The 26,618-nt window shown below is 45.5% G+C and overlaps 1 protein-coding gene across 1 annotated transcript in view; it reads left to right on the forward strand.

Annotated features, from left to right (window-relative positions):
• The window catches only part of LOC142574246 (sodium-coupled monocarboxylate transporter 2-like), a 180,897-nt gene that overhangs the window by 113,707 nt on the left and 40,572 nt on the right, over positions 1-26,618 (forward strand). Inside the window, exons 12-13 of the mRNA XM_075683380.1 lie at positions 17,015-17,082; positions 17,164-17,250. Of these exons, the coding sequence (XP_075539495.1) occupies positions 17,015-17,082; positions 17,164-17,250 (155 nt within the window). The remainder of the gene's footprint in view (positions 1-17,014; positions 17,083-17,163; positions 17,251-26,618) is intronic.

Consider the following 26,618-nt stretch of genomic DNA (forward strand, 5'->3'; position numbering starts at 1 on the left):
AAATCCTCTAATGTGCACAGCTTTGGCAAAAACGAGATTACCGTTGCAACTTGACGACCATTATCTGCCTACACACTACACAAAACTGAATTTGGCATTAAAGCAGAAATGACTAATTTGTTCGTGTGTCAATGATGGTTAAGCGTCAGGCGATGCCTTGCCATGCGTTGAAAGCTGACCTCGAAACCACGAAAGTGTCAGTGTCCCTACATTGAAGCAGGGTCTTTAAAATTACGAACATGTAGCACATCCTTGCTTTCTCGCAAGCAGTCACCAAATGAAAAACTCGTTTGCAAAGCGCTGGCACAATAACGACGCGTGCCAGACGAGCATGCAGACACACATACAACGCGAGCAGTTTCCGAAAGCACTCGCGAAAGACGGTAAGGACGTTCTTACAAGAAAGCCAATTCATCCAGCGTGGAAGCATTGCCCTATGCACCAACGGCACCCTTCTTGAACAGTACACATCTGTAGAACGGCCCACAAGCCGAAACAAAGTGTATCGATGACACCACTTGACACCAAATTCGTCTTTGATTACGCCGTCGGGAAAACTAAGCACCTTGTAGCATTCACAAACCAAAAGACGATATGCTGCGAATTTCAAACAGATTTCACGGCCCTCACCGATTGATACTTCTGCTCCGCAGATTGCTGTCCTCGCTGTTCAAAGCAATGCCAGCGACGTAGTTGAAAAAGGCCGCGTAACACGCACCTAATGGAAATAATACGCCGCTACTGCCCGGGCGATCATGGTTACCGGAACCAGAGACGCCCATGTAAACAACCTAACATACCTCTATCAGTAGAAAATGACTTCATTTACCCTCTTTGGATGTCAGTCCATAGCATTCCACTGTGGACCGAGGTTTATATATGATTTCTCAATTCCACAACTCTTCTGTTCGAGCCGGGCACGACTTGTTCCTGGGACTGTGAGGGCGGTGCGGTCAAGCCTTGCGCCAAGTAAGCGGCTCGGCTCTGCTGAGATGTGTACGCATATTGCGGGTTTTTGCGCTTCTTCTTGCGCTGTGGACGATGTTATTTTCTCTATGCGTGTGCCTTATCACTGTCCTCGTGCACATGGCTGGCGGTGGAGGCATCTCGAGTCCGGTACAAATTCTGCACCCACGGAGACACGAGCACCTGCGAAGTGTGAATCACCGAGTGTTAATACCGCGAGAGCCCCCTCCCCCCCACTTTGGTTTGTACGCCCACTTTCTTTTTCATATCCTGAAATAAACCTTACTCCTGGTGCCATATTTTATGTTATCTTACGGAACTTCACGACAACATGCCGACGTGATTCATGTTTGTTTCCATCAGCAGGTGCAGCAAAGCTCCCACAAACGGCCCATAATTTCTCCCGCCGTGAGGTCCGCGTTGTTATTTTTGAATGAGCAAAATGTCGTTTCCTGTGCACGGAAAGGTTTGGGCGAAATCATACAAGGTGTCTGATGCACAGTATCAACATGGCGACATGCTCAATTCATGTGTTATGCGTCGCATGGCATTCGCGGCAAGGTCGTCGAAAGTGAGCGCGGTGCATGGGAATGCATAAAGTGCACAGTTCCTTCCTTGTTTGCAAACGCTCCAGTGTGTTCCCACCGAAAATATCTTCATCATCATCAGCAGCAGCAGCCTAGTTACGCCCACTCCAGGGCAAAGGCCTCTCCCATACTTCTCAAACTACCCCGGTCATGTACTAATTGTGGCCATGATGTCCCTGCAAAATTTTTAATCTCATCCGCCCACCTAACTTTCTGCCGCCCTCTGCTGCGCTTCCCTTCCCTTGGAATCCATTCCGTAACTCTTAATGACCATCGGTTATCTTCCCTCCTCATTACGTGTCCGCCCATGCCCATTTCTTTTGCTTGATTTCAACTAAGATATCATTAACTCGCGTTTGTTCCCTCACCCAATCTGCTCTTTTCTTATCCCTTAACGTTACACCTATCATTCGTCTTTCCATAGCTCGTTGCGTCGTCCTCAATTTAAGTAGAAACCTTTTCGTAAGCCTCGAGGTTTCTGCCCCGTACGTGAGTACTGGTAAGATACAGCTGTTATAAACTTTTCTCTTGAGGGATAATGCCAACGTGCTGTCCATGATCGGAGAATGCCTGACAAACGCACCCCAGCCCATTCTTATTCTTCTGATTATTTCAGTCTCATGATCCGGATCCTGCAGTCACTACCTGTCCTATATAGATGTATTCCCTTACCACTTCCTGTGCCTCACTACCTATCGTAAACTGCTGTTCTCTTCCGAGACTGTTAAACATCACTTTAGTTTTCTGCAGATTATTTTAGACCCACCCTTCGGCTTTGCCTCTCCAGATCAGTGAGCATGCATTGCAGTTGGTCCCCTGAGTTACTAAGCATGGCAATATCGTCAGCGAATCGCAAGTTACTAAGGCATTCCCCATTAACTCTTATTCCCAATTCTCCCGAATCCAGGTCTCTGAATACCTCCTGTAAACACGCTGTGAATAGCATTGGAGAGATGGTATCTCCCTGCCTGACGCCTTTCTTTATTGGGATTTTGTTGCTTTCTTTATGGAGGACTACGGTGGCTGTGGAGCCGGTATAGATATCTTTCAGTATTTTTAAATAAGGCTCGTCTACACCCTGATTCCGCAATGCCTCCATGACTGCTGAGGTTTAGACTGAATCAAACGCTTTCTCGTAACCAATGAAAGCTATATATAAAGGTTGGTTATATTTCGCACATTTTGCTATCACCTGATTGATAGTGTGAATATGGTCTATTGTTGAGTAACCTTTACGGAATCCTGCCTGGTCTTTTGGTTGACGGAAGTCTAAGGTGTTCCTGATACTATTTGCAATTACCTTAGTAAATACTTTGTAGGCAACAGACAGTAAGCTGATCGGTGTATAATTTTTCAAGTCTTTAGCGTCCCCTTTCTTATGGAATAGGATTACGCTGGCGTTTTTCCATGATTTCGGTGCGCTCGAGGTCATGAGGCATTGCGTATAGGGGATACCAGTTTTTCTGGAACAATCTGTCCACCATCCTTCAACAAATCTGCTGTTACCTGATCATCCCACACCGCCTTGCCCCTTTGCATAGCTCCCAAGGCTTTCTTTATTTCTTCCGGCGTTACCTGTGGGACTTCGAATTCCTCTAGACTACTCTTTCATCCATTATCATCGTGGGTGCCGCTGGTACTGTATAAATCTCTATGGAACTCCTCAGCCACTTGAACTATCTCATCCATATTAGTAATGATATTGCCGGCTTTGTCTCCTAACGCCTACATCTGATTCTTCCTAATTCCTAGTCTCTTCTTCACTGCTTTAAGGCTTCCTCCGTTCTTGAGAGCATGTTCAATTCTGTCCACATTATACTTCCTCATGTCAGATGTCTTACGCTTGTTGATTAACTTCGAAAGTTCTGCCAGTTCTATTCTAGCTGTAGGGTTAGAGGCTTTCATACATTGGCGTTCTTTATCAGATCTTTCGTCTCCTGCGATAGCTTACTGGTATTCTTTCTAACGGAATTACCACCGACTTCTATTGCACACTCCTTAATGATGCGCACAGAACTGTCGTTCATTGCTTCAACACTAAGGTCCTCTTCCTGAGTTAGAGCCGGATACCTATTCTGTAGCTTGATCTGCAATTCCTCTATTTTCCCACTTACCGCTATCTCATTGATCGGCTTCTTATGTACGAGTTTCTTCCGTTCCCTCCTCAGGTCTAGGCTAATTCGAGTTCTTACCATCCTATGGTCACTGCAGCGCACCTTGCTGAGCACGTCCGCATCTTGTATGATGTCAGGGTTAGCGCAGAGTATGAAGTCCATTTTAGTTCTAGTCTCGCCGTTCGGGATCCTCCACGTCCACTTTCGCCTATCCCGCTTGCGGAAGAAGGTATTCATTACGCGCATATTATTCTGTTCCGCAAACTCTACTAATAGCTCTCCCCTGCTATTACTAGTACCTATGCCACATTCGCTCACTGCCTTGTCTCCAGCCTGCTTCTTGCCTACCTTGGCACTGAAGTCGCCCATCAGTATAGTGTATTTTGTTTTGACTTTACCCACCGCCGATTCCACGTCTTCATAGAAGCTTTCGAGTTCCTGGTCATCATGTCTGGATGTAGGGGCGTAGACTCTACATCCACACCCGTTGTAGCGGTGGCGTAGAGGTAGAACACCCGCCTCGCGTACAAGAGGTCTGTGGTTCGAATCCCGGTGACGCGAAATTTTCCACCAGAGCGAAAGAAAAGAAAAAAAATCCGTGTGTTGATAACGTTGCATAAACAGGCCTAGAGTGACCTGATCCCGGTGACCAGAACCGGTAACGCACTCCGTTACCAGAGCACTCTGGTGCAGCATTTGGCCACAACCTCCTATATGAACGCAAGAATAAAAAGTCTACCGAAAATATCGAAGGCTGTCAATATAAAGGGAACTTGAGCATGTCTAAGTAGTGGAATTACGTTTTGGCCTGTCCGGAAAATTTGAGCATGACTAAGTAGTGGAATCCTGTTTTGGCCTCTCTGGAAAATATCCGCAAGAGTGAACCCTTCCTTCGGACGTTTTCCTTGAGTTATGGCGTCTACAAAATATTATACTTCAGCTTAAACAACAGCATAAAGAAATAATGGCTACTTTTTTCAGCGAGCACCAGGTAAATGCCGAGCGCCGAGAAAACAATCATCACCGTGACAGGCGATAGCAGACGACACTCGTACGCTTGACGCCGAGGTTGACGGCAGCGCTGCGCTGGCGGGAGCGGCAGCGGGCCGCTTCGTGCACATAGGCGAGGAGAAGAGTTGGGGTACTGAAAATTACAGGGTCTCTTAAGATCTCTCTTAAGAGGCGAACGGCGAAAGCCTACTCTTCGTCCTCTTATCAATCGCCTCTTTCTCTTTGCCTCTTCTATTTCTCTTCTATCTTTCAGTCATTACTACTCACTACAAAGCATATTTAGTCATTTGTAATCAGTTGTGGTCATTACAAGCCGTCGTGAGACATGTTGGTTCATCTGAGTCATTAGTAGTCATTACAAGTAATTTCAGTCATTATTAGTCATTAGTGGTTATTAGTAAGCATCCTTAGTCATTTCTTATGAATTGAAGTCGTTGCAAGTTGTCGTTAGACATATTGGACATTTCGTAGTCATTAATAGTAATTTCACTCTTTATTATTCATTACTGCTCACCAGTAAGCATTTTGGTCGTTAGTAATCAATTTGGATCACTACAAGCCGTCGTCAGAATATCGATAAGTTCGTAGCGATTACAAGTCATTAGTAGTCATTTTAGTCATTAGTACTCATTGCTTGGCATTTCTAGTAATTTCAAATCAATTGTGGTCATTACACGCCGTCGTTACACGTATTGGTCATTTCGAAGTCATGAGTAGTCATTATTAGTCATTACTATTCATTATTAACCTCTACCAATCTCTTTTATAATGTTATTATTCACTGCCTGTCATGATCAATCATTTTTCACTCTTTCATCTGTCTTTCAGCTGTCTTCATATGGTGTGATGACACTTCACAGACATCCGGTGGTCAGGTCTTCTGACACAAAATTCACCATGAGCCTAGAAAGGCATTCGCCGTAAAAATTATCTAAAAACGTTGTTGCGACGGCCGGGGCGGCCGATTTGATAGTGACAGTTTCATCATATTTACACTATGCCAAGAGGAATGTGCTGCTTTTTTGTATGCATTACCGATCACTAAACCCCTTGGCTGGTACAACGCTAGTAACTCACTGTACGTTTTGTGCGGTGCGCCGTTGCTTATCATTGTAGTTCGGTCCATTCGCGCTTTCTTTGTTCCCGGCTCATGAGAACATTCGTACCCTCGCCGCTATCGCATCGGATCACAGTGCACTGAAGAATGTGTTGAAAGTTTTGCTATCGCGCGCTGTAGTTCATCCGCAATTAAAGTGCTTACGGTGGAAGGACCATTGCTTCAGTCAATGCGGCGTGAAGTGACATGAAGAATCGTTTACCGGGTACGCCTCAAAAGGTAAGTCCTGCGCTTGGCGCATTCTTATGTTTAGAGTGGTGTGCCTTGTTATGCGGACCTGAATATGATTACTACAGCTACAAAAACAATAAAAGTGCTCTCCTAATTTTTGTTCTTCATTTCGTAGGGCACATTTAGCGAGAAGTTTTACGAAAATTACCGTGCGACGTATTGATGTTGCTAAGAGTTATATCTGTTGTTTATTTGCTTTCTGTTATGATGTATGCTAGGGCCGGCGATCGCTTTGTCTGAACGGGCACCAAAATCCAATTATTGAATGACACTGCTTCTGTACATAATTTTTCAGCAGGAAATCGTATAGACATTTCTAGAAGTGCGTTGATGTGTTGTTTTCACAGCTAACGTCAACGTGCGAAGGCACCCGGGTGCTCCGTCTGACTCCTCAAAGATTTAGCATGTATGCAAATTTGTCTGCTTATAGAATGTCGCCAAGAGAACCTGTATTTCTTGTGTTTAGTATGTTTTGTGTTTTCGTGCATTTCACTCGTTAAATAACCGCCTCTGACGTAAGAAGGAGATATTAGTCCAATCGGATGCCGCTTCATGTAGCTGGCTATGGGATAACTCTCTCCAATTTAACGCGATGTTGTTAAATCAGAAGTTTGGAGTTTCAGCAGTGATTACAACAAGCTGAACATTTCTTATTGTTTAGGGATGTCCCGATTTCCTCAGACGGAGCCACCTCTGCACCACGTAGGAGCCTGGAGCACTAATACAGCCTGAGCAGCACGACAAAGCATCCGATTTGCTTGCTTTGACACGGTGCGTACAAAACTGTCATGGTCACTTATGTGTTCTAGGTTCTCTTCGTGTATTTTGTAACTGCCAGTTTTACTGAATCTCTCATGAAATTTACGAATTCTTGCTCATTCTACAGTTTTACTAATGTTCCATTAAATAATGAGAATGAAGTTCTATTGGTGAAGATATTTTAAAGCTGTTGGGAGATGGGTCGCATGGGATTGCGAAAATGCACGTAAAATTAGTCATGGCACCTTCGCTGCTTTCATAATTGTTAGCAATGAAAAATCTCTAACCAAAATACCAGAGAGACACTTGCTTTAGGTAAGCTTATTAAGATACATTCCAGAAGCAGGCTCAATTGGCAGCACCGAAAACAGTGAGAAAAACACACTAATCTAAAAACATGTTAGTTTCTTCTGTTCCACGTGTGCCGCTCGTGTACAGCGTGTCAAGGTATATAATGGTTAATAATGTATGCATAGAAAAATGTGGGACTTGCGAGAAAGCTTTAAGAAAGTGCGCGCTGTCTTTTCAACACAGCGTTTCTGTCTAGGAGTTTTGCAAAATATAAATTGCGCAGGCTGGCAGATTTGGCACAAAATGTACAGCACTTTTGCTTTAGGTTTTAATGTAGCCAGTTCAAAATGTGTCCCTACTACAGCTTAGCGTCAAGCTTGATGCTGATAACTTATGTCACATCAGTTGCAGGTTGTAATAATGTGGTATCACAAACTGCTGGTTAAGCATGTCAGTCAGTCTGGTGCAGTGTTCGTAGGCGAGAATATATCCGAAAGCTGGGTATGCTTTGCCCTTCTGCACATGACGTCGGATAGAGCTTGAACTATGCTATTGCTTTTCTTACAGCGGCACCATCTATCTCTCCTCCTCCTTATTGCTCTGTCAACTTGCTGATATCCACAACTTCTAGAGATTTGATTGTGGCGTTAACTGCTGAACTTGGCTGATGTGAATTCCAGTACTTTGTCGTACCCTGAAAGCCATGCTGTACTTTGCATGCATTTGAAAATGGTCAATTCTAAATATGTAATTGGCTATCGCATTCTCAGAGAAACAATGCTTTTTTGTGAGTAATGCATATATGCGTTATTTCCATTGTGTGGTACTCTTTCGGAGAGCCGCCTATAGGCTGCTCTCCGAAAGAGTGCGAGAAACTACTTCCGCAATGAAGAAAATTGTTTTATGTACGCCATGCTAAGCCGTGCTGTCCTACAAGAATTTTATCACAGCTGCAATATCAACAAGTGCACACTGTTGAAAGCGGCGAACGATGGTGTCAATGGATTTCAATTTGACGGTTAAAATGCTACCCTTAACATTGACTCCTGTTATTCAATTTCATGTTTCTTGACATAAAAATTCACTTCAAGCAAGGCCAAAATAAGTGGTTTTAATGTGTATAATATGAGTTGGGACGCATATCTTACTGAATAACCTTATGGATTTGGCCTTAAAGGAACACTAAGGGGAAGCACTAAATCAGTTCATATACATCAATTATTCTTTCTTTTTGTGCTAATTTTCTGATGGGGGGGTATCTATAGAACAGTGTGTGAAGGTCAAAGCTGCATTTTCTGGTAAATTTTGCGCCAGAACTTCACTGCTGGTATGTCAGCGGGACATTATGCATTCCAGAGTATATTACTGTATCTTAGCTGCTGCGGCTCAATACATTTGCGCAAAAATTGCTAAGTACAGTATTTGGCTCTGTTAGAAGGCTATATAGTCAACATTTGACAAAAACACTAATTTAGGCCTTAGCAAGCGGTGAGCAAGTGCCGAAACTTTATTGTGGCTTCACCACTTTATATTGCTTGTCGCTTTTCTGGCTTACCGAGCCTCCTCTTTTGGCAACTTCAGTCTTCTCCTCGTGTAGAGAAAAAGTAATGTAATAATGCAGCTCAGATAATTATTTTTCTCGTCAGTGTCCCCTTAAAGATTTGTCTGAATGATGTGGCATGAGACAATGCTACCAGAAAATTATTTTGAATGTCAGTGGTTTGTGTTGCCATGCCATCACCAGTACTTTCTTTGAGGTGCTAAGAGATGTCACTGCACTTGCTCCTCCTTTCCGAAGTCACCAAGAAGCCATGAAGAGCAACTATTTGAAATGTCCTGCAGTAAATTATATCACAATGTGTTTGCTGGAGCTCTGGTAGATGAGTGCAGCAGAAAAGTTCCGCCTGCTTCAGAGCACTTAGAGCGTGTCAAGAATGTGTTGGTGATTCTTTTTTACCTTAACAATCACGGAAACATTTATTTACCGTGTTGACTGTGGCACACTTATATAAAGCCTGATCACTGTAGCTGACTGTATGTATATTTATTACTGAAAAACTAGGCTGGTTTTCGACGATGTCACCTTTTCAGGATACTGCAGAACCACCAGTTTTCCGAAATGAAAGAATAAACGTAAATATATTTTCTCTAAACGCAAACTGCTGTCTTGTACAGCGACTTCATTAACCTTTCTTCAGCACAGTCGCAAGTTTATGACGTTAGTTAAAATTAAGTCACTTAAAATTGTGCCGCATTGGACGGCATGATTCTTGCTTTTTGTATTCCTTCTTGCATTATATGGTCTCAGTGTTCCTTTCCGTGCAATTCAAAGTGCAGACGTACTAAAGAGATAAGGGGCAGGCATATGGTGGAATGTGCAGCGTGCAAAATTCAATAAGTAACACGCAGTGTGGTATACAGTACAGCGCTTTATCACTCTCTCTTTGTTGCTTATCATTTGCAGTGTGCGTGCTATGAACACCATGAAAATGACCTGTTACCAACTTGGCCAAACTTCACTTTTTGTAATTGGTGTTTTTGCACACGAAATGCCCATATGTCAGTAGTGGTGCTGGTGATATTTACACGTATGAAAATGAGATGATTACTTCATCACCATCATCATCATCATCAGCTTGGTTACGCCCACTGCAGGGCAAAGGCCTCTCCCATACTTCTCCAACAACCCCGGTCATGTACTAATTGTGGCCATACCATGCCTGCAAACTTCTTAATCTCATCCGCCCACCTAAATTTCTCCCGCCCCCTGCTACGCTTCCCTTCCCTTGGGATCCACTCCGTAACCCTTAATGACCATCGGTTATCTTCCCTCCTCATTACATGTCCTACCCATGCCCATTTCTTTTTCTTGATTTCAACTAAGATGTCATTAACTCACGTTTGTTGCCTCACCCAATCTGCTCTTTTCTTATCCCTTAACGTTACACCTATCATTCTTCTTTCCATAGCTCGTTGCGTCGTCCTCAATTTGAGTATAACCTTTTTCGTAAGCCTCCAGGTTTCTGCCCCGTAGGTGAGTACTAGTAAGACACAGCTATTATATACTTTTCTCTTGAGGGATAATGGCAACCTGCTGTTCATGATCTGAGAATGCCTGCCAAACGCACCCCAGCCTATTCTTATTCGACTGATTATTTCCGTCTCATGATCCGGATCCGCCGTCATTACCTGCCCTAAGTAGATGTATTCCCATACGACTTCCAGTGCCTCGCTACCTACCTATTGTAAATTGCTGTTCTCTTCCGAGACTGTTAAGCATTACCTTAGTTTTCTGCAGATTAATTTTCAGACCAACTCTTCTGCTTTGCCTCTCCAGGTCAGTGAGCATGCATAGCAATTGGTCCCCTGAGTTACTAAGCAAGGCAATATCATCAGCCAATCGCAAGTTATTAAGGTATTCTCCAGTAACTTTTATCCCCAATTCTTCCCAATCCAGGTCTCTGAATACGTCCTGTAAACACGCTGTGAATAGCATTGGAGATATCGTATCTCCCTGCCTGACGCCTTTCTTTATTGGGATTTTGTTGCTTGCTTTATGAAGGACTACAGTGGCTGTGGAGCCGCTATAGATATCTTTCAGTATTTTTACATACGGCTCGTCTACACCCTGATTCCGTAATGCCTCTATGACTGCTGAGGTTTCGACAGAATCAAACGCTTTCTCGTAATCGATGAAAGCTATATATAACGGTTGGTTATATTCCGCACATTTTGCTATCACCTGATTGATAGTGTGAATATGATCTATTGTTGAGTAGCCTTTACGGAATTCTGCCTGGTCCTTTGCTTGACAGTAGTCTAAGGTGTTCCTGATTCTATTTGCGATTACCTTAGTAAATAGTTTGTAAGCAACGGACAGTAAGCTGATAGGTCTATAATTTTTCAAGTCTTTGGCGTCCCCTTTCTTATGGATTAGGATTATGTTAGCGTTCTTCGAAGATTCCGGTACGTTCGAGGTCATGAGGCATTGCGTATACAGGGTGGCCAGTTTCTCTAGAACGATCTGTCCACCATCCTTCAACAAATCTGTTGTTACCTGATCCTCCCCAGCTGCCTTCCCCCTTTACATATCTCCCAATGCTTTCTTTACTTCTTCCGGCGTTACCTTTGGGATTTCGAATTCCTCTGAACTAATTTCTCTTCCATTATCGTCGAGGGTGCCACTGGTACTGTAATGATTACTTCATGCCAGAACAATTAGATTTATTCTAGACTTGATACTGAACTTGACAGTGTTATATCAAACGTGTAGTTGTGTAAAAAGCCATTGTGACATTTTTATGGTGCCCTGGTGCATTCAGCTTGTGCAGATGGTTAAAGCTTGTATTCTCTCTACAAAAATTGGGTGAAGCCATAGGACGAGGGTTCTAAAAGTGTAATGAATACTTTGTGATCATTTATGCTGAGTTGTGCTGCTGTGGACAATTATTGGTTAGCCCTACTGGGTAATGCTGTTAGGCTTAGGGGTGATTTGACACTGTAGAGCCTACAGGATGGCTAGCATTACAAAACACAGTAAAACTACTGTAGGCATGCATGGTGTGCTATGGTATCATAATTGGCCCACGAAGCGACCACATTAGCTTAAACTATACGGCAGTCTCGTACAGATTACTTAACCTGGCTGCCACTATGCACGAGGAAGTGGCAAGAAAAGCACCTTAGGTTTTTTCACATCTGGCTCATACATTGCATTTTTCTTAACTTGCAGGCTTTGTCACTCAAAGCTTTCTATAGGCAAATATCAGCATTTCATTCCTATTTATACCTAATAAGAATTGCTTTGTTCACAATGGAACCTATTATATTATAATCTCGTGACACTAAGCTCAGTTGTTTTAATGCAGGTGTGGCTGGGCCTGCAGAAAAAGTGCCAGAAGACTGCTGCGTTGCTAATGAGTGATGATCTCCACGCCTGAGTTGGTCCCACAACATCCAGGCACCACTGTGATTTGCTTCATTGACAAAGTAATATGACATGGACACCTTGCACCTGAGTTTAATTATGAGTTTTAGTTTTGAGAAATATGCTAAGACACAGGGTCTGGCCTAGGTGATAATTACAGTCATGTTCTTTTTCAAGGTGCTCTTCTTGCAGTGTTCCTCACGGAACACTGCAAAACACTGCATGTTTTCCGAGCTTACACTCCTTAATTACAAACTGCCATAGAGTTTCTTTATGCCTTAAAGTAGCACTTTTTCACTAAAAAAAGCCTTATTTATTGCACAACTATTAAGAAGAGTAAGGACTTGACAGGACCTAACGCAGTCTAACAACTACCCAATTGTACTGCTTGCACAGCAATTCAAAGCGAGAGGCGAAATGGGGAGAACCGATAAATCTGCAATGCATGTTGCTCGTCAACTGTGAAAAACACACATGACATGGCTACTATGCCACCTGTTTTACAATGATAAATAAGCAGTCTTGCTTCTTATCACAGCCTGGGGGGCAGTCAGCTCGCTTATTCCTGGGCACACATACAACAAAAGCCTAGCAAATCTCGCCAGCCCTACGGTCCTTATACTTTGCTACAGTCCCGCAGTTTTCAAACAAAATATTGCAAGTTAGCTGTGCACTACGAAGTGACTGCCAAATGACCTGAGCATCACCTTAACATAGTTGGAAATCTAGTCATTCATGCATTGACCTGTTTTGCCGACGTAGCGTCTACTGTACGATAGTTGTATTTAATATCCGCCAACACCTTTGTGATCTGCGTACTCTTTTTTGCATGCTTTGTTCCCTGGTAGCGATGTATGCCTCTTCATTATTTACTCGCCTGCAGAGCAAAGCACGCTCCTTCCAAGGCGAGAAATAATTGTAGGAACAGCCGATGTGAGGCCACTTTTCTCAACACTAAACAAGCTAGATTTGTTGCTTTGGGCTGGCGCGTTTATTGGTTCGATGCTTTTTGGAGCCCCATACGGGTTCTTTGATCCCACTAAGGCAGACGAGCTGGTGGAATGTGTTTCCGCAATTTGTATAGCACACCAAGAGTGCAGGTGTGGGCCTCATATTCGGAAGCAAGTGGATACCATTCACCGTGCAGATAACTCTCGTTGACTCAGGCTGGGCACCAGTGTTGATGTTTGTCCCCATGCCCAAAACAGCAGGCTTAGGTTCAATGTAGTTGTAAGAAGAGATATTAAGCATAAGTTCTATGATTTGAGTTAGCGCATTTGTCTTGCGGCATCAAGTTCTTTCTTGAAATTGTCCGCGCTAGTGCTCCCTAGCATCGGCATGAGGTTGCCATGAAGTTGTGCATCCGGAAAGTCGTGAACAATTACCGTTTATTTGGTACATTGCGAAGAAGCGATTTGATGCCCTTCATTTTCTGTTGACATACTTGTGTTGTCAGTAGTTTCTTCTCAGCTTGCTGAATTATCTTGAGGCCCCAAGCTGACGCTATTCATGTCTTCAAATGCAGGCTTTTCAGGATAAGGGTTTTCGCTTTGGAAGCGTAGTTGAAGACAGGGGGCACTCACAGGTGCTATTCTATATGTGAGTGAAAGGAACTCGCGAATCTTGGTTACATCTTATGTTTAGTTGTGTAGGAGGTAAAGATTTGACGGAAAGTCGTCTCGTCTCTAACGCGATGGTAATCACTTACTTGGTCAGTGACCGCAACTTCACAAATCATGTCACTGGAGAAAATGAATTTTCGTCGAACCCTTGACAATATCTTCTACCGAACTTATTGAGAGATCATTGTAACCGAGACCTTACTGGTTGGTTTCACTCGCATCCAGAACAAATATCTGCAAGTGCCAGCTTCCCTCCAAACAGACTTTAATCTGAATACAGTCTAAGCAATTAATCTTAATACAAAAATTCTGCATCTTGAAGGGGTCGGTAGTGTCAGCATGGTGCCTCAAGATAATTCGTCTAGCTGGAAAGAAATTAGTGCCAGCAAGACTTCAGTACTGATAGAAAATGAAGGGCTTGGAAACTCGAGCGTTCTTTGCAAGGAGAAAATTATACAAGATCATTATTTGTTTCTTCTGGGACATACAACGCATTGTCATCTTCATGACGACGCTAAAGGACGACCTCTGCAGACAATCTCAAGAAAACTTGATGTATTAAAACCAAAAGAGCCCGTTTCAACTACAAAGTTATATTGAGGTTGTCTTCCCATAAGCTCACTAAACCTACAACTGCCACTCTGCGCAAACGAATCAACACTGTGGCAATTCACTTAACCCTAAAGAGGGCAACCTGCACCATGGAACGTGAGAACAGTAAGCTCTTCCTGATTCAAGCCCACAAAGTTAACCTGCCAGAACAGGAGCTCTTTTGGCTTGACTTGGGTAACTTATCCTAAATTCATCTTTATGGAACAGGATACATTACAATTGCAAACTCAGGATAATGTCTTCATGGGCAGCATTTTCTGGACAAGAACAGATAAAAGGGGGCCCAGTGTGACTCGTGATCCTGCCCAGGAGCTCGTGATGTCAAGTGTGAAAATCCTTTGGGAAGGGTAGCAATAGTATAGAAAAGTTCTGCTGCCCCTTGAAACAATACCATGCTCTTTAAGGAGTGGTGCCAATTTTTTTAGGTGTAGTGAGAACCTGCATTGCACATATAATTTAGTTAAAAAGAAAGCAAGGCAGAATGGGCCATATAGAACAAACGACATTATTTTGGGCCTAAATAGATATTTCCTCAAATCATCTGACCATTTCTTATTTTATAAAGTATGAAATTTTGTTGAATGGTAGCTGCTGTCAGATGATTTTAAATAAGCATTTTTCCTTATGCATATACTATTTGTGCTATATAAATTAAATTCTGAGCTTTCATGTGCCATTACCACGATATGATTATCAGGGACGCTTTAGCGGGGTGGGGTGCTCCGGATTAATTTTGGGCACTCGGGGTTCTTTATTGTGTGCCCAGTGTACCTTATGTTTTTGCAGTTTGCCCCCATCGAAATGTGAGCGTTGTGGCAGGGATTTTATCCTGTGTCATTTGGCTTAGCAGTGCAATGTCAAAACCACTACGCCACCACGGTTTTTACGTTGCTGGCAGAGGGTAGTTTCCAAGTAATTTAGTTCGCTCGACCTGTTTGTGCTGGTTTTTTTAAATTATATTTTAGGCTTCTTCTTTCGTTTCAATAGTAGTATTATTGTTGATCAAACTATGTGTTCGTCTTCCTTTTTTCACTGCGATAACACCTGTTTCAGTTGCCTGCTAATGAGACAGGTTTACAATAGTAACACATGTTTCTTTAGGAGTCATAAGCATTGCAGGAAACGCCTTATTTCTAATAAACTTTGTTCTGTATCCCCTATATCCGGAACGCTGGAGCCCTGTTAATTGTGTGAATGAAGGTAAAACTGATTTTGCCTATGCGTTATCTTATTGCATAAGTCAAAAGAAATTGCTGCCTTTTTACTTTTTCAGGTTCCCTGCAAGCTCTCACTCAAGCAACACATGCGTGTAGTCATCTGACAGCAGACTGGGCATTATTAATGTACCATTAGAAGATCCAATAAACAACGTTTATGAGATGGATGACATGCTGTTGCCTAAATTCAGAGGACATCATAAATAATGAAAACTTTTACGGCTGTGCAAAAGAACCTGTGTAAAATGTGCCCTTTTATTTACAAATGCAAGCCATTACTTAATCAGGCATTTTAACCGCAAAATAATCTTTAGCATAGAATTGTGAACGAACCATTACAGCAAGGCAACGCCGCAGTAAGTTCTGCACAAATGGTCATGCATGTAGTACGATATACAAGAACTGTAGTTGCGTTATTATAGGAGCTATGTAAACGAAGTGCCAATAATCTCGTTCATCTTCTATGCACTCAGCTTGTTCAAACTTGCCCATGATGTACGGGAATGTCGTTCATTGGCAAGACCAAAGGCTAATGCACAAGTGTAGTACGAGAAATCGCTCAGTCTACGATAGCTCATTCAGACTGTGAGAAATCATACAGTTGATGAGAACAGGCGGAGGGCACAGGCTGAGGTGTGACCGCAGATTCGGAGTACGTGCGTGGAGGTAGAGGCGTGACCACGGATCCCGCGTGGTTCAGCGGAGCAGTCACCGGTAGCGCCGGAGCTGCGGGCAGCGCCTCGGAAACTTGCTCTTGAATGATGCGCTGCATCGAGGGCGGCAGCGTAGATGCGTAGCACAGAGTGCACAACGTACAACCGGCAGCTGGCACGCAACCTCATCGCGTACGACCTGCTTAACCTCCTTAACTAACACGGAGTAGTCACCTATAATATCAGCAGTTGTTAAGGCCGATAAGGTTTCTTCGGGCAAGCCGGCATCGCGAGTGGAGTCGCGTTGCTTCCGCAGCTCGTCAGAGCTCTGACAAAGATTAACGGCGTCAGCTACTGTTTGCGGGTTCTTGGCAATAAGCATCTGAAATTAATCGTCACTGCTATCTTTCAACCTGTGTTTGAGCTTGTCGGCCTCTGTCATCGATGGATTCTCACGCTTGCAAAGGCCGACCACATCTTGAATGTAGCTTGTGTAGGTCTCACCATATTGTTGAGGTAGTCCTCGCAAGTGTTGTCCAGCATAGAACTTGCCAAGAGCTGGACGACAGGATAGCTCCAGAAGTTTCATCCGGAAAGTCAGCCAGGTGCTAAGGTCAGTCTATGAGGTTGCGGGATGACAAACGGAGTGAGGATAGCGTCGAGAACATTACGGAGTCTCAATTTGCAGTAGATTTACAGCAGCGAAATAAGTCGTTTTGTAGAGAAAGCCGACAACGGTTAATATTCTTTCTTGCTGGAATTTTAACTGCACTGGGAGAGCAGAAGAACGCTCCAGTCACGAGAATATCCCCCATTGTTGTGATTGACGGTGCTTTGATCTAAGTGCAATACAATATATCTACGCTCCTAAATACCCAGCAGTCTCGAATATTTTTTTTTATTTCAGCGTTTGCAAGCGGCGTTATAATGACGCTTTTTGCGATAGCCGTGCCAATGATGGGATCGGCTACAAGGGTACGTAGTATTGGCACTACCCGCGGCCCTTTCGCGTGTTCCTTTCTCGTGGTTTATTCATAAGAATTTATCTCGACGCAGCTGTTCGTCGCCTTTTACTCGTCCGCTTCGGGACCATTCGCTGGCCTCGTTCTCCTTGCCATCTCGTCTCCGTGGGTCAAAGCAAAGGTAAATTTCTGCCAGCGCGGAGGCAATCTACCTGTCACTGTACCTGCTCAACGAAGCGCATTTGCATTATCTGCTCGTTGCGTTTCCGCGTACTAACAGCATATAGCAACACCACCTAATGCGGCCATGAAGTAGTATGCGTCAGCTATCAAACAGATATTGGTGTCGCGTTGCCGCCATCTATGTGAGCACCACCGTACGGTACCTGATGCGGCGGCACATTCGCGGCTCGAGCACCCAGGGTTTCAGGCCGCGTTATCTGGGAGATGCGGCACACTGAAATCGTAGATGTTGTGGCAACCCTGAACGCTAGCTTCACTTCAAGCATGCGCACTCCCACCTACTGGTGTACTCCCTCACGTCAGTGTTGCGAATGCGAATTATCTTTTGTGCGCCCTTTGTCGCATGACACCGCGCTATTATACTCAGAAAGCGAATCTTTACTGCAGCTTGTACTACCCGGAAAACTACTAGCCTTTGTTCGGCCATCGCTGAAAATTGCGAGCTTATTTCCTTCTTTAGCCTCTTACTCATGCTCACTAACCTATAAATTATAACAGCGAGTCGGCCTAGTTAGAACAGGCTCATTTTGGCGAAACTTTTTTGCAGAAAACAACCAGGGACAAAGAAAAGGAGCAACACAAGGACGAGCGCTTTTCGCTGACAAGATGTTTTTTTATAAATTATTTTCCTAAATTATTGGGAACATGGAAACAATGCCGATTTTTAACGGAAACATTGACCACTAACGACGGTCGCCGGAGAGTGCCACAGTTCTCATAATTTAAAATTGATCTCTTGTGGGACATCTAACGTGACGAAGTCCTGACAAACCTCTAGCATAACTGATGAAGTAGGATCGTTCGGTTCAAAGATCTCGTTATGTGCGTTAAAATTGCCACAAATAATATGTGGAGATAGAGTGCCTGTCAACAAGTCTTCCGATCTTGACCGGAAAATCTGGAGGAACTTTTTTGGGACACTGGACATAGAACAACCGCTGAGCAAAATCTGGCGAGTCGTCAGAGGCATTCGCAAAGAGCCGCAAAAGCTTTGTTCTTTTATCGCCCTCTCATTACAGGAGCGCGCATCACTGAAAGAGGTAGCAGAGCAGTACTGGAGGCTCCTTTCCAGCGGGGCACAACTTTCTCGGCAAATTTCAAGCCATCAGCCTAGTCCGCCTCGAGCGACACTTCCTGACTTAGAATTACAATTTAAAATTGAATAGTCTGACGGCAGCAATCGGTGAAGCAAACGAGCGATCATCACCTGGCCATGACGGTGTGAATTATGAAGCGCTCGCAAATCTATGCCACACATCTCGCCGACGCCTTTTGGATTACTACAACGCCTCATGGGGGGGAGGGGGGATAACTGGGGAGCTTCCTAAGGAATGGAAGCTTGCGAAAGTTATTCCTATGTGGAAGCCATGGAAGCAACCCACAAACTACACCTCCTTAAGACCCATATCTCTGCTTAGCTGCGTAGGGAAGCTATGTGAAAAAGAATGATCCACAAATGACTAAATTGGTTTCTGGAAACTACAAAGGTTTACCCGGAGGAAACGGATGACTTCCGGCAAAATAGTTACGCAATTGATAATGTCATTGCCTTGGTCTCATTAATTGTAGAGAATACGTCTGTGGAAACACACCTGCTGCATTATTTTCGCACATTAAGACAGCATATGATTCGGTCTATCATACAGCAGTACTTGACGCTTTGGAAACCCTTGGTCTTGGAAGACGGCTTTACGCATACATTGAAGACTATCTTAAAGGACGCCAACTTTTCATGTATACCCCGGGTGGCCCCATGGCGCTTTATTACTTCGAGAAGAGAGTGCTACGAGGAGCTGTGTTAAGCCCGGTATTACTTAATTTAGTGCACATCCATCTGACATGAAACCTGCCCCGTAGCGTCAAAATCACACTGTATGCCAACGATATCTGCATTTGGAGCCTGGTGCGTTCCCGTAGTGCCACCCAGCAACGTCTCCAGAGAGCGCTGGCAAAGATATCGGCCTACCTGTTTCCAAGAGGTCTGAAATTGTCACCCGACAAAAGTGTTGCTATGGTTTTCACGCTGAGGTGTATAGAAAAATACCCCTTGATATTGGGTGGTCGTACCCTGTCATACGTCAATACGCAAAGATTTCTTGGAGTGACTATCGATAGGGACCTCACATGGTCGCCTCAAGTGAAAAAACTGAGTGAGAAGATTTCGTCGGCGTATCGCCTATTCCGATGTTTAGCCCGATTACAGTGGGGCAGCAACTGTCGATCAATGGTGCTTCTCCATAAGGCCTCCGTCGACGGAACACTACGGTATTGCCTCCCGATCCTCCAGAAAATGTATCCGATAAGCAAGAGAAAACTTGCCGCTTCACGGAACAAGTGCTTTCGCGTATCTCTTGGCCTTCCGAAGGGGTCATCCCTGTCAGGAACATTAGCAGAAGCTAGATGAAACCTCTTGAAGTGCTATTTTCTCAGGAGACATTTCAAACTCACCTCCGGCATGTCATTAATACGAAGACCTACTTTTTTAAAGGGTATTTCTAGAAGCCGTGCAGAATCTAGTTTTGGACGGGCCATCGGAAGCACATCTATTTCTATTCCTGCTCAGGTGTCACAAATTATGCCACGAAACATTAGACTGTGGACGCTGTCCCCATTGGAAATGGTGCCACAGACCTCAGACTCTGCCCAGGCGGCGCTGCGGAAAAACCCGTCACCAGCGCCCTCATCGCAGCCTTGATGCAAACTGAGTAGTGCAATAAGAGTGGTCGGCAAGCGAAGGAGCATAGGCCACAGTAGACCCTCCTCTTTCGGTTGTGTTAAGACACGGTTTCCTGAAAATCAAGGACCTGCAGAGCTTCTTCCGCCCATCCGCACTTCGGAAAGGGAAGAAGCTCAACAGGGCGAAGTTCGGGTACAATTTAAAAGAAGTCTCATGTGTTTTTTTGGCGTGCTGCAACTCGCTATTACAGAGAGTATCAGGTTTGTTTATAGGCATATCAGCATAAAACTCGAAGCGCTTCAAATGGGTTCACATTAAAAATGTCCTGAAGACAAGACTTTAAGGGACACTAAAGTGAAAAATGATTTCTTCTGCATCAGTAAATTACCATTCTTCAACACCAAAAACACCACTCTTACAACGATAAGACGTTTGGTAAGCCAGAGAAAGCGCAAGAACGAAATACGGGTGGCGACGCCTACTTATGTTCCCGAACCTGGGGGCTGTGACGTCTTGGATTTTGGTGGCATCTTCTAGGGCCTACTAATTATATATAGCGGTACAGATTGACTACATTGTGTTCTAAAGGAACCAAATGGTAAACACGGTAAATTTCTGGAACCTTTATTGAGCCAACGCGGCCGAAATACCCAAACATACTTTGGAATCACTGACGTCACGCTGACGTACCGGCGCTGGGGTTTCGGCGCGAAATTTAAATACTTATACTTGGACCTTCATTTTCTCATCTAATAATCAAACAATTTTTTTAAATGACTGCCTGCAGGGTTCTCAAACAATGCTTCATTAGTCTAAACTGATTTATTATTTCGCTTTAGTGTCCCTTTAAGTATCTCCTATATTTTTATGCATTTTATCGTAATGTTTTTCCTCACCATTATTTATGGAGAGTAAATTCTTCCATAGGCTTTTTCAGGGCAGCAAACAGAAAACGTTTTCCAAGGCAGCGAACAGCGTGCGAACATAACGAATGTAACTTTCCTACAGCGCCTGCGCGCTGCGATCTTTTTGTCTCGCAGGAGCTCCATCATCGCGCAGTACCTTTGAACTTTTCGCAGACGGTTCAAGCAACGCACGCGCACATATAAATGTAAATAAACGCGATATTTATTTTTAAACACGCGCCTTACTTCGCAATTACTGATCCACTACTCCTACAGCAACTTTATTGCTCACATGTGAAAGACACAGTCGAGCAGGCTCAGAACATTGCGAAACGTGCTTGTTGTATCGGCACAGGACATACAAAATACCGAAACTAGAAATGAGGTCGCGATACACCGATGGTCAAGAACAGGATTTTGAATTAATAAACGAACCAAATTGTTTGGTTAAACTGACCAGCCAAATTTCTCCGTTCCACTTTTTGATTCAAGCGTAGGCGTACGTCTGTTAACCGGTGGAAATATCGATGGCCCATACGCAGGATGGTTCGAAACGTTGTTTTTTCTGTTGCCAACGAAGTGGCGACTGCAGATTCCTGAGTTTTCGCTTGGTTGCCGCGGTCCTACGTCAGGACTACGCAGCACAATTACAGCACAACAACATTATCGCACTTTCTCATGCGAGCCGCTGTGTTGTGGGGAATGCAAGTAATTCGATGTATACCCAACACGTTCAACGGCCCGTATCCAGCACTCTCACCTTTCCGCTTCATACGATAGCGATGGAAATCGGTAAAAGTGAATGTTGTTATTCACTCCTTCACGTTCATGGCAATTTACAACACAACAGTAGCGTCGATTGCGGTGTTTCTTCGTAGCGCGCGGAGCTATCGATGTTGCGCTGCCGTCTTCCTCCATCCGCCAGCAAGCGCTTGGCAATTCGGCCGCAGAACACCTATTCGACAGCGCGTCCGACTAGCGGAGAAATGCATAGATCTCTGTCTTGGTGTTAAATGCGCAAAACACTCGCAATATAGACCAAAATGTAGTTAAATCGTTGTTTCGCATTCGCTAGCTGCATAGGCAACTTAGCAAGGGAATAGGGCTGCGCACTACTCAATTGCTGCCTCTTCGCACCGGCAGGTGGCGCTACGCGTCTTGCGAAACTACACAGTCTGACGTCTGTATACCCCCGGAATCATTGCTAAAAAGAAAATGCCTCAATCAGCGACTTATCAGACATCTATGCAATATATGCACAACGAATATGTATCCACAACGCACATTTTCCCTCGTGGCTCTACAACTCCGCATCGCTCATCGTGCGGACTTATGGTTCCCTCACCAGGGCAACGATTCTTGTTTCGTCTTGAGCGAGCGACATCATCTACTTCAGCATAGCTATAGGCATTAAAGAGGCCCTTGTGTATCTACTTCGACAGGAGCCGCCAAAGACATGGGCGATTTTCACGGATTCAAAAGCAGCCCTACAAAGTATGTGGAACATGCACAAGCGTTGTAATAACCAACCTGCAGCATTTGACATTGATTATATTCACCACAAGGCTAAGATTGCTGGGCATTGCGTCAAGTCCCAGTGGGTACCTGTCCTCCCATGCCGGTATTTCGAGAAATATAAAAGCGGATGAAGCTGCCGGAAATGGACTCCAATACCGCAATTTCCAACGAAATTTATTTGCAAAGGCGAACGCTCGAAACATGGCAAAAAATATGCCTATCAAGAACAAGACCGCATCTGGAACCGGCCGCTTCGCCAACTTCCTGCTTTATATTGACCAAGTAATGAGACTGAAAATTCCAGGACCACATCCTCAACCCTCAGAGACATTGTAACATCGTCTTCGACTGAATATGGCATACACGAACAATTATCTGTACAGCATATGGCTTGCCGATAACCTCTACTGTGATAATTGTGGCAACTTAGAAACAAGGGAGCATATATTACTAGAATGACCCGTTTACCGCGACAAGTTACAATTTTTTGAGGAACAAATAGACATAATTTGCCACAATCCGTTAACATTACCCAGCATCTTAGGTCGAAAGCCCGGTCCTTCTAAACAGCGGTGGGTTTTGAACTTATTGTTCAAATACCTGTCAGAAATTGGTCTAATAGGAAAGCTCTAAGGATTGAACACTTCATATACAGAAGCCTACATATACGCGTCAGGCCACCTGTAAATATTAGTATCAGGTCCACCTGCGCATGTCATATTTATTTTTATTCTCTTTGTCTCCTACTCTCCTCTTGAACCTTTTCATCCCATTCGGCATCACTATACAGAGTAGCAGGCCAGCGGGTGTATACGCGCCGCCAAAATTCTGTTTTTCTAATAAAGAGTCTCCCGCTCTCTCTCTCTTCGGTTCACGCGCCGGCATAGCTTAGCAGCTATGGTGTTCAGCTGCAAAGAACGAGGTCACGGGATTGAATCCCGGCCGTAGCGGCCGCATTTCGGCGGCGGCAAAATGCTAAAGCGCCCGCGGCACATGCATTGGGGGCACGCTAAGGACCCCTGGCGGTCAAAAATATTTTCGAGTCCCCCACTATGGCGTGCCTCATAATTAACTCCTTGTTTTGGAAAGTAAAACGCCAGAACTCAATACATGTGGAATACATGCGGATGTGGTATTTCCGCTCGCGCTTCTGTAGACGTTTTCGGGCTGATTTTTGTGATTCCTAGCGATGAAATGTGCGCTGTTCCTCGCAGTTTCTTCTAAGGAACACGCATATGTCCCATTTTTGCCGGTCAGTGAACCCTTTTTTTTAATTTTGGAGACTTTTTTAATACGGACCACGCCGCGGCTCAGCTAGCCCTACCCGACTAGTCTTATCGTCGGCGACGACGATCGAGCAGGCCCAGGCCTCGCTCGTACGTGCGCGCGGCAGCATGCCCGCTATAAGGACAGTTGTGGAGGGAGAAGACATCTCGCGAGCAGAAGGGAATCGCCCAGGCTGGACGACGGCCATGAGCAGAAACAAAAAGGCCAAACCAGGACGGACCGTTCTGCAAAGAGGCAACGAGGAACGAGCAGAGACGAAGGGTGGCCGCCGCACGGCCGGCCCGCAGAGCGCGGTCAAGCGCCTCGTCACCGCATCGAGGTTCCTCCGGCTACCGAGGGACCACATTCGCGTCATAGTGAGACCGAGAGACGGCCTCGACCTGAAAAATGTAAGTAATATTCGCCTGGCGCAAGCGCTAGCAATGGCGGCCTCGCTCACGCCGAACGAGACCGAGGAAGAGATCGTTTGCCCGAACGCAACCCAGAATATTCTGGTTGTGTCCACGTCGACCGAGAAGAACGCGAACGCATACGCCGGAGTTCACAAGCTTCACCTAGGAGAAGGCGCATTCAAAGTGGCCGCATACAATGCGGCGCCGGATAACACCTGCAAGGGGGTCATGAGAGGAGTGAACCCCGAAATCAACGAGGCCCAGCTTCAGGAAATGTTCGTGAACCGAAGAAATCCCAAGGCCTTGGAAGCCAAGCGGATCAAAAACAGCTCGACAGTGCTAGTGCTCTTCGACGGTATGAAAGTACCGAACTATGTCATGTGTGGCGTAAGCCTAATACGCTGCACGCTATACAGGCGGCAGAACGACGTGTGCTAGGGGTGCGCTGACTTGGGCAGATAGTCAACGTCAGTCCAAATCCTGACAGAAAGGGATGCCGCGGCTGTAGAGTCAACGACCCGGCTGAAGACCACCAGTGGTCGCCCAACTGTGCTCTCTGCGGGGGCCCACACCCGACGGTGGACGGCTAGTGCAAGCAACGGCACCAAATCCCTTACGTCATGCGGCGCAGGAGGCGCCGACACAGAAACGAGAAAAAATCGCTGTTGCAAAGCCAGCCGCAACAGCTGGAGAGTAGATCACGCGATTCCAGCGTGGCAAGCGCCCCCACGCAAGGACGTTCTACAACGCCGACACGACGACAGCGCAGCCGATCAAGAGGCCGCACCTGCTCCATGGGGCGCTCCCGCTCTCAAGTGCGATTTCAAGAGGGGCCGTCCTGGGCGGACGGGGCCAAGCCAAAGCCGCAGCCGAAACCATAATCAAAGGTAGCGCAGGTAGCATTGCCAAAGCATAACAAGGAAGACCCTAGAATAGCTCAGCTAGCGGAAGAAAACGCGCGTCTCAAGGTTGAGATTCAGCAAATGAGGGCGGATTTCGAATAACTTCGGAAACAAGGCTTTACTTCCCAGCGTGTCGCACAACAGTAGCAGCAGGTGCCGCAAAGTACACCTACCCCGCAAGGGGAGCAGTCGGTTCGCTCGGACAAATGCAGGGCCCCTCCCCTGACGTAGGAGGGAAATCTGGTGGAACCCGAGTCCAGTAGCATCCTAATGGGAATTCAGCAGTCGATTAGCTCTTTGCAGCTAATGGTCAAGTAACGAGCGGAAAGCATGGTAGCCCTCGCGGCAAGAGAGACGCGGATCGAAGCACACATGGCGCCTGCAGGCGCTAAACAAATCCAAGGTATCGATCATGGTGAACAACTCAACTAGAGAGCTGGTCGTGTGGCAGTGGAATTGCGCTAGCTTCAAACAGCGCAAGGCTCCGGTGCTACAGCTCGTTGCCTCGCAGGCGGACAACCTGCACGTCAAAATATTACAATAAACTTTGGGTAGTCAGGCGACCCTGCCCGGCTACCGGGTCGCCTCGTCGAAATTCAAACAGGGTAAGCGCGGAGTGGCGACCCTCGTCGCGAACAAATTATCTTTCCAGGAACGAGATTTGAAATTAGGCAACGTGAAAGCGGAGGTAACTGCCATCGAAATCATACCGATTCGTTGGCTGAAAAACAGCGTATTTGTAGTGAACGTGTACAGCCTGCCCTCTGACAAAAGACAGTCGTTCACACTGATAATAACGAAGGCCAGGGGGTCCCGCTAATAGTGGCAAGAGATATTAACGCGCCCCACGAAGTCTGGGGTTACGCAAGGTAAATGCCTAAGGCAAAGCGGCTATTGGAGCCAGTCACTAAATGCTCGCTAGAGCTGGTGACGGACCCCCGCTATCCGACTCGACTGGGCACGTCGGCGGTGCGGGACGCGGCGCCCGGCCTGACCTTCGTCAAGAAACTACCGAGGGGCCGAGAGGCGCAACCTGCACCAGAACCTTTGCAGCGACCACTACATAGTTGCGGTGGCGATACACATCAGGGCGGCTCCACCGAGAGAATTTAATGTCACTGACTGGGACGCCTTCCTCAAAATAAGGAAGGAAGGCACCAGCGAATACGCGGACCTAGACAGCCTATTTAGAAGGCTCAAAGAGGACGTTAGCACCGTGACAAGGGTTGTCCAAACCGAACTGAACATAGAAAGGATGGAAGCGATATTGGCACACCTATTAGAGGCAAAGAATTCTATCACGGCCAGGAGGAAAATGCACAGACTAAATCGCAGATTGCGCAAGAAAGTAGCGGCACTAAACCTGGAAATTGAAGCGCACTTGATCGCGCTTTCCAAGGAACAGTGCAACGAGGTGTGCGCGTCGGTAGACGGATAAATGAGAGCCGGAGGCAAATGGAACCTCCTAAAGAAACTGTTAGACGACAGGCAATCCAAAGGCAATCAGAGATTGGCAGTCGATAGGTATTCCGCAAGCAAAAGGAGCAAGGCAAAACGGAGAGCGAGCTCTTAAAGGAGCTGGCGGAGATGTATCTACCACTGGGCCCGTCAGGCGACGCGACTAT

Source organism: Dermacentor variabilis, chromosome 3 (assembly GCF_050947875.1).
Source record: "Dermacentor variabilis isolate Ectoservices chromosome 3, ASM5094787v1, whole genome shotgun sequence".
NCBI lineage: Eukaryota > Metazoa > Arthropoda > Arachnida > Ixodida > Ixodidae > Dermacentor > Dermacentor variabilis.